Here is a 17,815-nt window from a genome sequence, read left to right on the forward strand (position 1 = left end):
GTCAGTCGTATAGTTAGTTAATCAGCGACAAATTAGTTGGATCAGTCCAGCTAGGCGTAAACTTTGATTAGTGGACTGAGAATGGAAGCTTGAGCCGAATCTTGGAGACAAATATTGGAATCGCATCGAATTGTGTGTTGAGTTGCCAGTCGTGTAGTATTGAGTCGACAGTGGGTACAACTAAAGCAAGAACCGAGTGGAGATTTACAGGCGCTCGGAGGGAACTTTGTGATACATGATTTTCTCTTCCTGTTGAGTACTGTCTGACCGCTTTGTGTGCTGTTGTGGTTATTTACTACCTATTACTATTTGTGGGCTGCTGTTTGTTCCAAAAATGCTGCCGTGTATAATTACACCTTTTTATAGTGATGCCGTTATAACTATAACGGCATCACTATAAAGCATCTAATAATGATTGGCTAAAAAAACACTAAACAAATTTAATGTACTAACATTTATTTATTATTTTTTTTAGAAAATAACAGATATTCATAAAAAAAAAGGAAAATACTTTTTTTTTAAATTTTAATTTAATTTTTTTTTATTATTTGAATGTGGGATAAAATTTTATATATATATATATATATATATATATATATATATATATATATATATATATATATATATATATTAAATATAATTTTGTGTACGAGTTAATTTTTTTTTTATTTATTAATATGTCGATTCATTTTTTCAAAAAATACTTTTTTAAAAACTCATAAGACTTCCTCTTATGCCCCTTTCAGTACAATATCTGATTTTCTCAGGTTCCTTAAGAACGTTTAGGTCTCAAAAAGAATGAATGAAAATTTCTTCCCAGGAAATTAAAACTTTTTTTCCTTTTTTTAATATTTTGTACCATTTTTCACTGTTTTTTAATATTTTGCATCATTTTTTAACCTCATCTTGTCACATTTCAATTAAAATGTTTTGCCAGTACTCAGAATTCTCTACGATCTCGACAATTTACTTGAGTTGGTAAAAATTAAAAAAAGAAGATACATCAGCTATTTTTTCTTTCTTGAATTATTTCTATTTTGAGAATTTCTTTTTTTTAATCTTCTAGAAAAGTTCTTCGAAGTATTTTCATTTGAATGTGATTCTTTTGTTTCTTTCCATTTTTTAATTCCTCTACTCATTTTAAAATTATGTCTTCTTTTATTTGTTCTCCCTCTTAATTGGAAAATAACAAAAATTACCCTCCTTTCTTCAGTGGGGTTACATTCAACAGCCAGGTATTTTTTAAATAACAATATTCTAAAGTATATAAAATTTTACTAATAAATTCTTTTGAAACCTATGTTTATAAAAATTCATTTAAATTAATCACTTAATTTTTTTTCAATCTTTGAATTGATGCTTTGAGCTGTCATCTCTTGAATTTTTCATCATTTTACAGAAAGGCTATAACCATTCATCATAATTGTAATGATAATGGTGATTTACATATCAAATGGACCCTCTTGCAAAGAATGCGAATCTCCAAAACAACACCCCATGGAAATCTCTAATATATTTTTCTTTTTAAAACGAATGCTGCATCACGAACTACATTACGAAGACTAAAAGAAATTCAATTTTGAAAAGAGGTCAAGAGAAAATGGCCAAATTTACTGTACGTGATTTACTACGCAATTCTTTTTTTGTTTCATGGAATTTACTCTTAAGGAAACACGAAACTTTTGAATAAAATTTTATAAATTGGATTTTTTAATCTCCCAAAATTATAATTTTGAATCAATAACAATGTTGGAAATAATCAAAATGGCTGTCAGGGTATATAGTATAATAAACTATTTGAATACAATTCAAATGAAAGAAAGCATTGAAAATATGAATGATCAGACAGCCATAATCAAAATGGCTTTCTTAAAATGCAGGAAAATAAATCATTTACATATAATTCAAATGAAAGAAAGCATTGATGATATTTCAAATAGTTTGCAGAATTAAAACAATAAGGTACACAGTGCCAATAATTGCATTTAATGATATATATGGAATGTTCTGAAAGATTGATTACACATTTTATAGGTATGTAAAAACTATTCATTTTTGCAATAAAATTAGGAGATGGAAAGGAAAAGGAGAACAGTTCCTGGAGCTCATTAATACTGAATTAAATAAAAGAACCAACTGGAGTGGTATCCTTGAAACTGGTCTCTAACAAACGTACTTGTATATCAATAAATGCCTGTCACTGGTGAACAATAAATACGAAAGATTTTGTTAAATTTCGATTGATTGTTAGGAAGTGATTAATGCATACCAGCAAACTGAATGTTCATTTTGGAAGCTATTTTTTCAACTTAATAAATCTAAATTTGATATAAAACTACAATTGCAAATGCAAGATAACACAGCAAATTTTATATATTTAACTCATTGCTTTTTTTGTGTTATCACATTTAAATGCATGGGAAAGTACAAACTAGTAGATGATCAACTCCTTGATATTTTATTTCCAAATTTGCTGCGAATTTACATTTTAGATGCTAAGTTTCTGCTCTTTATTTTATCCGTCTAGATCTTTTTATTTTATAGTTATCATGGAAACTTCTATTTGTACAGACGGATGGACAGATTTCATCTGAATCCATTTAACCCAATATTTGATAGAAATGTATAAATTTGGTGTAAAGACCATGCACCAAATTTTATCAGTGCAGCAAAATTGTTTTTGAACTGTCGTGTTCACAAAAAGTTCAGAAATAATTCCTTAAAACGTGTTTGGGGAGCTCAGGGAGATCTGAAAAGTGAAGATGCGTCAAAATCTCAGGTTAGATTTTTTTTTAAAGATTAAACAATTTTTCTTTGTAAACTTTGAATACGAGAAAGTAAAATTTATAACACAGATATAGCATTTCATGGTATTTGTATAAATAATGTCATTATAAATAATATCCAGCCTTCTAGATACAATACAATCAACAACTAAATTTATAGTATTTAAAATGAATTGTGAAAAAAAAAATCCGCTGAAAGTGATGTTCGCTTTATATGTTGTTATTCGGTTGCTGCATTATTGGTAATTTATATTCCATTAAATATATTTTGTAAATTTTATTGGGTTTCATTTTTTTACTTGAATTAATTACAAACAGCCGAATGCAGTGTTCGGTATTGCATTTCAAATCTAACGTTCTATTACAGAAAGATAGTTTTGTATCATTTCTGTACCATACCTGCCATGCCATAAAATTATTTATTTTCAAGACTGCTGAAAATCTTGAGCGAATATGTAAAAGGGATATCTAAAAAATCTAGAGAACGTAATTGCTATATAAATTACAAAATTTGCGTCCTTAAATACACTCCAACTTGCTGTTAAAATGCACAAAGATAGTATTTAATTGAATCAGTTCAAAGATGTTACCAGTTTTCTGACTTTACTTCTTTCTTGTAAGAGATTTCTCTTTTTTACATGATTTAAATTTTATAAATTCGTTTTGCAAGATTCAGTTTAAGTTATTGAGTAAGATATATGAAGAAAAAAAGAGTTTAGATACATTGAATGTGAGTAACTAAGTCCTATTAATTTAATTATAAGAAACAAACAGTAAACTTAATATCTAATATGAGATGCATAGGAATTCTTCAAAACACGAATTGAACGAACGCTAAAACTTTGCGAATTCTATTATAACCGAGTAAGTAGTGACGTATTAAGAAGAGCGCATGCACACTCAGTTTCCAAATATTCGTTCTGTTTTCTTAATTTCAAAAAAAAGTCAATGCGATTTCTTAGATCATTCCAAAGACTGATTGTAGACTCACTTCGAACAAGATAACACATGAATACATTAGATTATTTCCCGCTCGTATTTGATAACGCATGATATCTGAGTCTCCTAAGGATATTTCTGTTTCATGCTAATCATAAAAAAACTCAATGCGCATTCTTATATTTCTCCAAGGGTGACTGTGAGTCAATTAGATACTTAAATCATTTCAATGGTTCAGTTCTTTATAAATCGTGCCAATTATTTATAAATAATTATTCATCGCCAGAAAATGAAATATTCAATGGATTGGCTGCAAATCAAAACCATTGTTTCAACATTCAAGCACATTTCATTTCATTTAATCCATAATGTAAAATTTTACTCTTCATTACAAAAGATAACATACATCTCTAAAATCCAACCTAAGAGCCTCCTTTTTTAACAGAAAATTCAAATTTAGTAATTAAAATTAGCAATGATGTATTCTTTTCAAATATTAAATAATCAGACGGATAATCCTAGTTGCATTTCTGGTTTAACCTAACTCTAATATTAAGAACAAAAGAAAATGGCCCATTACCTTCCCTTCGACATCATCCCATACTTCGGTGCAATCGTAAAATTCTTGTCCGCCCAAAACAAATTTCTCTGCTCTGCCGTGAATGAGCTGGAAGCTGGAGAGTCCGAACGCCGATCCCCAGATAATCATCATGATGAGAGGGCCTCTGGATTTGGTCCATCTCAGACTGAGGGGGTACATAATGGCATAATATCTGAAAGAGAAAGATCATTAATTAGAATGGAAATTTATATAAAATAATCTACTTCCTGTTTAACATGAGCTAACGGAAATTCTGGTACATATTTAATTTAGTAACAAAGATTGTTAATATGTTAAATTCTCCCGTTTAATCCTTTTAAATACCTATTTAGATATGTTCAGAATTAATCTGCTATTTTCATTCCTTTAATTCCACCTGATCCCTGTAAATATTGTGAATATTAGATAGAAATATTCACAATAGTAAAAAGAAAAATTCAGAATAATTTTAACTGATCTGAGGAAATGTAGCAAACTTTTATGAAGCAGTTAAAATCACTTCAGTAACTGAGTTAAGAATTTATCGTCAGTTTCTTTCTAATATTGATAAAGAAAAATTAATTAAAGATTGTCATTTATGAGAAAAACTTAAATTATACCGATTATATATTACTCTACTGATTAATATATAATCTTTAAATGAAAACACAAAAATCTTGTTTTACTCTATTCATCTATACGGTTAAATTAATCACAAAATTAAATCGAATTTCTTGAGCAGTCTTTTAACCCTTTAAAGGGCCATTTTTTTCTAGTCATATTATGTTAAAATATTTTTAGACTTGAAATTAGAATAAGAAAAGGGATTCATGTAGCTTATTATATAAATTTAGTTTGATTAATTGATTAATTTGGTTAATTAATAATCAAGTATCAAATAAAGACACATCATTTTATGTAAAATAAAGAACTAAAGCATCTAAGTTTCTGTCTTTCTAAAAAAATTCGTCAGAACTTATCCCAACCTACATAAATTCATACAAAGATTGATAAATTAGGTGGGAAGCATACTTCCCACGGCCCTAGAAAGGGTTAAGATAAAAGTATGGAATCTATACCAACACTATTTTTTTACGGATTTAGAGTCGGAAATTGCAATCTGTATTTATCTGCGTGAAATTTATTTGAAACAAACACCCACTCCTATTCACAGCGCCATAGAACTATTTTAATTAGTTTTAGAAAAAATTGACATGAGATTTTTTTTTCTGCAATTCTTCATGAAAAAGTAATATCTCGATTATTTTCAGACGGTTCTCTTTTTGTACAAATATATTAAGTTAAAGCTTCGAAATCAGATATATGAGATTACACATTAAGTATAGTTGCTTCTTGAAGTCGGGCTTTAATCGCAAAAATAAAAGTAATAACAAAAATAAATTAAAAAATAATAAATAATTCGATAAAATATCAATAAATATAATGATATATTTACAAATATCTATAAAGAATCATCAATGTATATTTTATCAAATATTTTAAAACTATGTTTCTAACCAGACATCTAACACTTGATTTGTTGTTGCAATTTCAAAAAGTACACTAACAAATATCTATCCCGCAGGGAAGTAGATAAATTTAACTCAACTGTAACATGCCATTACTCTTGATCAGAAATTTATCCCTGATCTCGTGAAAAATTGCTCCCTGATTTCAGTACGGAACAAGTTTCCTGCGTCAGCTTAACAAGTCGATGTCATAAATCCGGACCAGGCAGGGAGAGTGACAGGTAGGTCTGGACAGTTTCAGGGGTTTCCATTTAATGGGTTCTGCTCTACCCACTTATCGAGATTTATCGGCGAACCATTCTTATTTGGTACAATTTTGCATGCAATATTTTAAATCTGTTCTACTTCAGCTATAATATCTAAAAAATCTAGAAATAAATTATTTTAATTTTGTATTCTATCTACACAATGTTTCTTTATATGTTTAAATAAAAATGAAATATATTTTCCTGATTTTACTATGTAGAAAATACAAAGCATTCTTCATTATTATTGAGTGCAAAATGGGAAATTTTAAATATCCATTACAATAATATTATTTAATCGCAGAAAAATGATTAAGCAAAGGATTTAACACGTTTTATTTTCCCTTATATGTATAATATATGAAATATAGTGTAATCTTTAAACATTTCGAACTGGGGACATTTTTGGCATAATGTCTGTCTGGGAAGACGATAATTCTGAAATGCCTTGAACTGAACGGATGATATTTGATATATGAACTTAAGTCCAAATTTCAAGATTTACTTCCAATTTTGAACAAAATCAGTTCTAAAAAAATCAGTTTATCTGGTAAATACAAACGAACTCGATAACTGCGAAACGTAAAGAGCAAGAGAGATAAAATTTGATACATAACTTTAGCATCTAAAATGTAAATTTTGAATCAAATATGTCAAGAGGTTATTGTTTATCCGTCTGTATTTTTGCATGCATGTAGAAGCATTAACTCATGTTAAATCATAAACATCATGACTTAAATCATGGAAATTCCATATGTGATCTTATGACTATAATTGTTGTTCCATATCAAATTTTGGTTTCAATTGGTGCGAAAAAACAGGTCAAAAATATATATTCGCAGAAGAGATTCAGTCAAAATGCTAAATTCGAGCCAAGCATGTATATTTCGTGATTATTATTTGCTGATGCCATGTAACACATTTGCGGCCATATCCAAGAAACAATTATATGTGAGCTGAGAAGGAAGAATTTTGAAATTTTGACATTGAATGATTTTTTTTTTATTTTGGTTGTGGATAAATTTTACTTTAAATTGTAATAATGCGTTTCATTTTATCTATTTTCAAAATCATATTTAAAGGTAAATATGACAGAAAATTGAGCCAATGAAATAATTATAGACATTTATACTCTTATAAACAAAATTGTTTATATTGTAATAAGATTATAAAATTAGAGAATCATGGCAACATCTTAACCCTTCATTCGCTTGCAACATACATTGAGCTAATATAACTATTATTTGAATAAATAATTTGTACATGAAAAGAAATAAGTAAAGATGACAAGCAATCAAATGGCAAAACCACTACCATTTTATATTTAAATAATTTAAATCATCACCTTCGTTAACAGCAAAACATTCAACACCTTTCTGTTATATTAACGAGTTAAATTCAACTCAGATATTAATATATTTCCTCGCACTTTTTTATTATTTTCCATTACCGCTCTTGGTATTTAGCATCTATGAATTAATTCTAAAAATTAAATGACTTTAAATTGGCTGCAGGATCAGACTACTGATATAATGGACTTATAACCATTATGGAATAAACTTATGGATAAACTTAACATTATGGATAAACTTAAGACTACTGATATAACCATTATGGAATATAAAGGATTAGGTTGATATTTTAATTTAAAATGAATTAGAATACTTTTTAATAATGATAAACAACGTTTCTAAATTGATTCGTAGGTATTAAAATTAATATTCTCTACACAAAGAATAATCATCCAAATACTTTTATTTTACGAAGATTTTATTAAAACTTTCTTGCTACAAAACAATTTCTTTTACTTAACATTAAGAAAATTAGAAACGTCAAATGAGCCACAGCTATTTAAATTGGAATTCAATAAGATATCTTCATAGTGATTGGAATAATAATCTTACTAATCATTTGTTGTTTAATTATTCAATCCATGCATTCTTTTCTTTTTAAAGGAATTTTTAAAAAGCGAAAAATAAAGGTACATTGTATGCATTTGCATTTTTAATATGCCGAAGTGTCATTTTTCCTCTTTTAACGAACCGACCGTCGAAAATATAAAAAAAAACCATTTCTAAAATATACTAATTGAAAACTTAAACGAAACTATAAAAAATTCCTTAACTTTGTGCTTTTTGAAAGAAAAAAATAAAGCAAGGAAAGTGCAAAGTTTGACACATTTCAAAATGTCAAATTCCAGAGAATTGTTAATTGTGTTTCAAAAGAAAGAAAAATTGTTTCTTAATGAGAATTGCAAAATTTATAAAAAATATCGCATGAAATGTTTTGCAAGAATAGTTGGTGGATTGACATTTAATACATAAATTGTTTCCGAGACATTATTTCTTTATTCGTTTCTATGATTTATATGATATTCTAAATGTTTTCAAAACTTATTAGATTTTTTTTTTGTTGACAGGTATTAAGAAGACTTAATGCATATCTAAATACCATCAAATTTTAATAGAAACGGATTATAATACGGCTGTTGACTTAAATTAATATTACTTGGATTCATGAAGTTTGTTAATAATTTATGAAAATTATTCTTCGATGAAGAAAAAAATTTAATTTTGAATTTAAGAAATTCGAAATTATAGCATAACGCTTAGATTATTTTAATGTAAAAAATAATATTTCTATTTCACTATCATGCTTATTTTTTAAATTTGATTCTAAGGTATATATATAAGTTATAAATACGATTCTGAGGCTTAAAACTACGGAATCAAACCATATTTTATATAAAACTTTTCATGGTGAAGTAGTCATTTAACACTTAAAACTATTTCCCATATTTTTTTTAAGAAAGCATAATCAATCCATTAATTATAAAATTCCAATGTTGTTGCACATTGCATTTGTACTATGCATCCTTAGAATTTAATTTACTTTTGTATAATAATATGATTTTGTATAATAATATGATTTTTTGTATAATAATATAATTTACTTTTGTATAATAATAATATTTTGCATAATAATAATATTCGTATAATAATATAAAGCCACGCCACTTCTGATATCGAAATTTTTTGATGCAGAAAGAATTATGGGAGTATTTAAATGACTAATTTGAGTAAATATGTTAGTAATATGTTAATATGTTAGTATTATGTTAATATGTTAGTATTATGTTAATATGTTAGTATTATGTTAATATGTTAGTAATGTGTTCATAATTAATATGTTAGTAATATGTCAATAATTAATATGTTAGTAATGTGTTAATAATTAATATGTTAGTAATATATTAATAATTAATATGTTAGTAATATATTAATAATTAATATGTTAGTAATATGTCAATAATTAATATGTTAGTAATATGTTAATAATTAAGTAATATATTATAAATGATAAATAATGAGAGTGTTAAAAAGTCATTCAACATCAAATATTCAAATTATATTGTGTAGGATACCTAGACTAAATCGGCAAACACATCTTTCACATGCAATTTCTATTTTGTATGTGATAAAAATTATTCTGTAACTATATTATAATAAATTTATATTGCTTGGTCTTCTATTAAATCTTTCGATACCTTATATTTTAAACATGTGTGAATATTGGCACTTGTAGAATAAAATACGTTGAAAATATATTTTATATCTTTTGAAGCTGTTTATAAATAGATTTTACAAATATCAAACTACAATACGCGATCAAAAATCAAATATTTTTTATAAAATATTATTTTATAGAGTCCTGCATGACAAACATAGGTCCCACACGGAAGTATTCATTCCTATTTATATGTTAAACCCTTTTTCAAAACGAAATTCAGTGGCCTGAATAAAATTCCTTCTGTCGCGATCACAAAGTCTTCAGTAACTCGCTCTCTTCCGCTATTCACTCTTGTTTCCGTTGAATAATGCAGTGGCTTTTCTAGATTTTTCTAAATTTAAGAGCAAAAATTGGGAAAATATTGATGACAATATTTGTTCAGGTATCTGAAGAAACAGACCTCGCTCTTCCCTTGTCCCGGGGCAGAGGGAAGAAAGTCTGCTCTGATAGATGATTTATATTCTGTGTACAAAAGGGAGATTTTTGGAAGAGTTTCAATTTTCCATCTGGCGAAGCAGTTCGTTGTTGGAAACTCCGGATTGGTTATGCGCGTCCTGCGAGGATCTGATATTGATGAAGTGCGACTTGTATACACAGCAGCCCGAAGATCCCAGCTGAATTTATCAAAGGCGATATAAGATAAATAAATCTAAATTTCCTCTCCCTCCAATAAAAAAGAAACTCATAGAAACAAATGCTAGACTATCACGCGACAACAGGAAAATTGGTGGAAATTCGATTTAGGGAATGAAATGGATTACTATGATGTGCATAATAAATTTTGAAATTTTTTTAATGAGATTCGAGCTTTTAGTCATACGCATCGTAGAATGACGATGATATTTTATTTTTAATTAATTTATCCTTATTCCATTTTTAAAGTTTATTCTTAACCCTTTAAGCAGTTTGCCCGTACAGTGTACGTGCTACCCGAAATTATCCTCATCTGGTTTGCCCGTACGGCGTACGGGCATCGATATTTTCTCCTTTCCTTTTCTGGTTTGCCCGCCTTTTTCATTATTGAAAGAGACTATTTAGTATTATTATTTTTCAACAGATGGTGTGGCTTGCCCATGTAAATGAAATGCTTTTCATCCGGGTTTTTCTATGTAGTGGGAAAGCGGAAACTTTTCTTTGAAATTTTTGTTCTACTGTATGCCGTGCTTGTGAATCTTATGGAAATTATGGATGGAATAGACGACGAAAATACTTTCTTGTTGGATGATGAACTACATTCTGATACAGATATTTCTTCTAATTATTTGGATTATTCCTCAGATGACTCGTGCAGTGAGCTCAGATGCACGCAGAATGTACTTGAAAAAAGCAAACATTTAGGGGGTTTTGTGTCCAAAATTGTAAAATAAAAAATGTTGTAAAAGCATTAAAAGTGAAAAAAAAATTCTTAATATTTTTATTTTATTAAGTATGGTACTTAATTATATGCAATAAAAATATGCCTTTTTTGGAAGCATTTCTGGTAAAATAATTGACCGCTTAAAGGGTTAATTTATAGCAGTAATTACAATCTGGTAACTGAAATGATGAAAGTATTATTGTAATACATACCAGGAAATATTCAGAATTATTTATTAAAAGCATAAAACAAAATTATGTAGATACATTATTTGTATTAGTTAATAATTAACTATCAAGAATAATCTTTCTTTATTTTCCTACATTAGCATATAACATATATTTCCTGTCTGAGAAACACATTCCAACATTTAGCTAAAATACACGTCTAAGAGTAATAGTATACATTCTACCATATTTGGTACATTTTTGCAAGCTTGAGAGTAATTATTTTATTTCATAATCTTTTTTGCCCAAAAATTGAAAGATAATTTTTTTTATTAAATTATATCTTTACTAAACGAAATTAGGTTGATTATAAATAAAGAGGAAGTTTGACTGCCATTCCGAATTACCACAACATTGAAAAGATACAAAATTATCTACACTAGTAATCATGATATTTCTTTTTCCAGCAACAGAATTTGGTGGAAATTTTATTTCTATTTAGTAACATTTACATGCAGTTTACTTTGTTTTCAAACTTTTCTAAATTTATAAAGCAATATTAATGACGAAATGAAGAAATTACATGAAGAAATTCGCTCAAGACATCCAGATACTACTGAATTTTAAATATAAATTTTTTGATGTTTGAGTAACTTTCATTTGAATGCGGCTTTGTATTACTTTTCTTATTTTTCACAAACAGTTTGCAATCCAATTATTATGATTTTTGCTAGTTAAAAAAATTCATCAATTAACCCTGCCACGATAATAATGTAACTTTCCTTAAAGCTGGTAGCACAGCCTATGGGTGTCCTGAACTTCTGATTGTAGTACAACCAAGAATTCAACTCCTAGTAACACAGTCAAAATATCGTAATTGTATTATATTATACAATATTTCACGATATCATACAATATTGTACAATATCTGTGCTGCTAAGTATCAGTAGAGACGAATTTTATGAGCATGCTAAGTAAATTGAACTCATACATACAGGATAGCCATTTATTTTTAATAAATTAATCGGCATTGTGATATGATATTATGGTTTCTCAATATAAAAGCTCTTTGTTTGTAAACGTTCAGAAGCTCATATCGCTTCAAAGCAAAACGCACTGTGTGCTACAGCAGAAATTGTTAATTAGGATATTTAATCATCCTATATCACTGGTCACTAAATGGAGATATTCCCTTTGACCTGAATAAAAAAAGTCTCGAATGCTCTTATAAGATTAAAAATTTTATTTTACACCAAAGATAATAATAAAATATCCCAAATATGTACCTTTAATAGGCTGGAATTTTCAGCTAATTTAAATTTAAAATGAAACGTTAATTATGATTCCCTATATTTCGAAGTGTTAAGAAAAAACTCCCGATTAACATCTACTTCTAAATGCGATCTCAATCTGTACTTAAAAATACTATGCATTTTTTAAATATATATACAAATAAAATGAATGAAATATTACAAATATAAAGCTTAAGTAACCCGGAATTTTTTTGTCAAATTTAATTAAAAATAAAACATTAATTATTCCTTATTTTAAAGTGTTAAAAATTAATATAAAACCTGATTAAAACCTATTTCTCAATACCCTCTCCGTCTCCATTTAATATATATATATATATATATATACAGGGTGTTTATAAAGTCCCGGGACCATTTTGATGTTTAATAACTCATAAAATAATAAAGATAGATTTAAATTAATAACATAAATGGTTAAATAGACTCAAAAAGTTTCATGACCCTTGTCAATGAACTTCCACGTGTGCCCCCTTCGTCGCACGGAGAATATCAAGTCGATAGTCAATTTCACGCCAGGTAGCGACAAGCATGTCGGCATCCACATAGCCATTTGCGCACTTTATGGCGATTAACAATGCCAGAAACATGAAAGGATGCTTCATCGGAGAACATTATGCTCTTCAGAAAATCAGCAGCATCTTCTATCCTCCTTAGCATATCTGTTGCAAAGGCCATCCTCGTAGGTCTATCATTCGGTTCCAAAACTTGAACAATTTGAACTTTGTATGCATGCAGTCTTAATTTTTTCTTAATAACCTTGTACACCGTCGAAATTGGCATATCCAATTCTGTTGCCGCTGATCTCACAGATATTCTAGGATTGTGTAAAAATGTCTCTCTGACACGCTCAACATCAAAATCACTTGTGCAAGGACGTCTGGAACGTTTCTTATCTTCGATACTTCCAATTTCTAGAAAATTCTTTTTCCACCGCAAGGTGCTGTTTTTGGATGGAGGATCTTTTTGGTAAATTCTTCTGAAATTTCTCTGTGCTTGCACTATCGATTTCATTTCTATGAACCACCATAAAATCTGTGCTTTCTCTTGTGGTGTATGCATTCTCCTTAATATCCGCTCGAATAAAACATCACATACAAAAGTACTACATAGAACAAACACATCAAAAGTAAACATAACATTGCAATAGTTGACAAAAACAAAAGAGAGAAAAATGCAATTAATAAGCAGACAATATTTAGAAAAGTACAGATATTTAGACTGGAAAAGAAAATTATCTGAAATTAACCACACGCGCAGACGATATTTACAAAAGTAAAAATATTCAAACCTGAAATGAAAATATATGAGTTATTCCATCAATAAATGTCATAAGTGTGTTTATATCTTTATTATTTTATGAGTTATTAAACATCAAAATGGGTCCGGGACTTTATAAACACCCTGTATATATATATATATATATATATATACATATAATATTAATAATTAAATATCGACGATGCATTTTCAGTTGAGAGGAAATGGATTTATAATTGTCCAAATTATTGCTTCGTAGTTTGTAGTTTAAATTTGAAATCAATCGTTTGATTTTTGCTTACACGTATTTTTATTATTTTTTACTACATTTATTCCAATATGTAATAGCTAGTAGTTTTTGAAGTGTTTCTTTAAATAGAAACTTAATTTCAATATTTAATTTTATCAGTAAAATATTGAAATTTAATTTCTATTGAAGGAGACGCTTGAAAAACTACTACTCATAATTTTAATATCATGCTCTTCGTTTATTTTTTAATCCTCGAAATTATACTTGTAAAGATAAGAATTCCAAAATATATTTCATTTCCCTTCCCAGATTTGGAATGTAATTAAAATAGAAAAAAGCAATATCCAATGTAACTTAGATTAACGGTATAATTTTTTTTTCTTTCCTGATACTCGAAGCCGAATTTTATAATCAGTTTTTGAAGGAAACTCATATTCAGAAGAACTTATACATAAAGAAAGTTAAATCGGTTCGAGAGAATTGCGAAGTTTTAGTTCTTGTAATGAATTTGGAATAGAAAAAAATCATATTAAATATGTTGTTTCTCTTTTTTCGTCTGCAATATGTTTGAGTATAAAATCCTAGCAAGTTATTATCGAGCTTGAACATTCGCGATATAATTCCCATGTGCAGGTGAAATATTCTCTCTCAGATATTTGAAGAAAAACTGGGAGAATATGTATTAAACTTCTGTGATTTGTTTCTAATATTTGCTCCACTGGTACTTTCCACTTCTTTTAATGAAAAATTCCTGCGTACTAGACTGTTCTATGCTTTCAATAACGAGTAAAAAAAATATTAAAAAAATTTTCTAGAGAAAGTACATTTCACCAATGAAATTGCGAAAAATTTATTTTCGATAAGTACTGGAAAAAGTAATAATAATGTTCAGTACAATATTTTCCAATTCAAAATTTTAAAACAAGCGATTGAAACTTTGTTTTAATGTAGAAGTTCAGAAATGAATCTTTTTATTTTATATTTGTCTGTGTCAATAAAACAAAAACATATTTTACTGAAATCTGGCATCCTTTACTTTTAAATAAAAAAAATTGATTAACTAAAATACGTCAACAATAAGAGGCTGAGGAAACGCAGATGATTTATAAAATTCACATAAACAGCAAAATTAAAAAAATTGACCCCACAGTCAATTAAATAAATGTTAAATATATGAAATTAATTGCACAAATCAAAATAAAATCATAAAATAATAGTAAAAGGCAATAGTATGAATGATGCAAGAAAAAGAATTTGCATGTGATTACAATGTTTATTCAAGTCACTCTTTTTAACTTTCTGATAAGCGAAGTATAGAGGATCGCTAAAAAATAGCCATTAATCGCCAAAAAAGATTCAAATTAGAAATTTTGATGATTTTCTATATAATAGACATCCCGGAATTCAGAAAACACATTTATACATTTTGTCTATATGTCATATGCACATCAAAAACGTTTCGAGCTAAATGGACAAAATTCGATATATGCTTTTTACATCAAATTTATAGATATCTTACGAATGTTTTTTGAGGGAAATTTAATTTAAAGAAAATTTGTCTGCCCATTCATTAAATATAAATTAAACGATAATTGCAAAACTAAGAAAGGAATGTAGATAAAATTTGTATCTACAAAGTGCATGCTAAAATTTTTGTATATAATTTTTTGTATATATAGCTATAAATTTTTGTATATAATTTTTTGTATATATAGCTATAAATTTTTGTATTGTGCATATAATTTTTGTATATACATATTTTTGTATATATAGCTATAAATTTTTGTATTGTGCATATAATTTTTGTATATAATTTTTTGTATATACATATTTTTGTATATATAGCTATAAATTTTTGTATTGTGCATATAATTTTTGTATATAAAATTATATTTTGAATATAATTTTTGTATATATATATTTTGTATTTTGTATATTTTTGTATACATCTTAAGCACAGATATTTATTAAATTTAGAAGTAAATTCATCAAGGGATTGACTTTTGTCGATTTATACTTTCATAGATATGTATATGCAATAACTTATTAGCCCAATAAATAAAATCAATAATATTCGGTATTCTCATGATTACAACTGCAGTTCCGAGTCAAATTTTAATTTCCGTATACATACATGTATTACAGTATCCTGTACTTAATTTCCTCATAATTGCATCATCTTAGAATTCCATTTTTAATATTATTAATCATATGATCAGTCGTTAGTACTAATGTCGAATTTTTACTACTAATTAATAGATAATAATATGATTTAATTACTTTCTTCCAAGCACTTTTGTTAGAATGTAATACCAAGAACATCTAGAGTTCAGATTTGTTGTAAAAACAATTCGAAATAATTGAATATTTAGTGTGTGTGTGTTTTTAATTTAATTTTTACATTCGTATTTGAATCTTTCTTTCACAATACCCCGCGAAAACTTCGGGTTTCGCCAAAAATGTTGGATTGGCGAAACTGCAGATGCGGCATCTGAAACTATATAACTTTCTGTTTCAGATTTTGTAACACGAAATGACAGGGTTTCTTATTTGTCAGATTAATATCACTGTCAGATGACGCACTTCCTTAAATGAATATCGTCCTATGGTAGCGGGGGTATCATAAATTGCATTTCAAATGTAGGAGTTTTTTCTCAATCATCAATAAAATAAATGCTTCGAGTAAAAAAAAAATCTCTTTTTTTCTGTCAACATTTGCCCGAACAATGTCCAAATGCAAAGATGCTCTTTCGATTCTGTAGAATAGCCATCGAAAATATAACTTGGCAACTCAAATGAATTTCCCCATTCAGTAGCTGGTTCAACATATTTTTGTGAAGATACTTTTATTTAGAGCCTACTTGGCGTTATTCCAACAGAAACTCGCAAGAAGTAGGATTTTTTCTTACATTCTTGGCAGATTAATGAGTGTGAATGTAAATTGATGAGTTTAGTGCTTCATCCGGAGGCTAGAAAGGGAATCAAAAATGACTTTGAAAGATCTCGTATCGTAAAGATCTCATATCACTTATTTTAGAAAACGACTGCTACTTTTAAAACATTTCAAGCAGATCGTTTAAATTCTTTGCAGCTTTGAATTTATTCCACTTACTATATATATACTGTAGAGAAATGTCCAGTTCGCTAGAGCCGACTGATAAAATTATGTCTTCCCTAACGTTTCGATAAATCAATGACTTCAGGTACGTTTTATCTAATATTATCTGTTTTGCAATGATAGTATAGAAAAAGTAGGACTTTTTACAATATATATCGACATGAAATATACAAATTATCCTGATTAGCTTGTTTAATTTCTTTAGTGTAGTTATTCGAAACAACTTCCCAATTCTTTGAGATCATTTCAAGTAGCATATTAATAGTACAGAATATTTAAGAATAAAGTTACTGATGTGGGTGATCTATTTCAACACAGTTGTCATTACTTCCACTGTGCTGTTGTCTAGAGATCCCCGAGATCATATACTTATTTACTAATTCAACACGTTTACAGTGTCATTTAAAAAATGCCTTAATATTATTGCGAATTTGTAATATTGTTACCTAGCGCAGTAAGTCTCCTAGGAAGGAAGATAGTTTTACAGATAGCTCTGATAGATTCTGAATGCGGAGTCTGATTCCTGGCGCCGACAACCTTTTGGCAAACTGGAAATGAATTTGCCCATTTTGATTACAAAAACGGAACTGTGTAGTTTTGGCAACTTATTTAATGGGAGAGAAAGAGCGATATCTTTCTAGAAGTTACTTTGTCCCTCACGGAAACTGGAAAAAGCTTAGAGACAGAATTGAAATCGAGTCCGT

General features: G+C 28.1%; 1 protein-coding gene across 1 annotated transcript in view; it reads right to left on the reverse strand.

Moving 5' to 3' along the window:
* LOC129981521 (RYamide receptor-like) overlaps positions 1-17,815 on the reverse strand; it is a 253,774-nt gene that overhangs the window by 38,061 nt on the left and 197,898 nt on the right. The window contains exon 2 of the mRNA XM_056092380.1: positions 4,306-4,498. Within this exon, the coding sequence (XP_055948355.1) occupies positions 4,306-4,498 (193 nt within the window). The remainder of the gene's footprint in view (positions 1-4,305; positions 4,499-17,815) is intronic.

This window comes from Argiope bruennichi, chromosome 8, assembly GCF_947563725.1.
Source record: "Argiope bruennichi chromosome 8, qqArgBrue1.1, whole genome shotgun sequence".
Classification (NCBI taxonomy): Eukaryota; Metazoa; Arthropoda; class Arachnida; order Araneae; family Araneidae; genus Argiope; species Argiope bruennichi.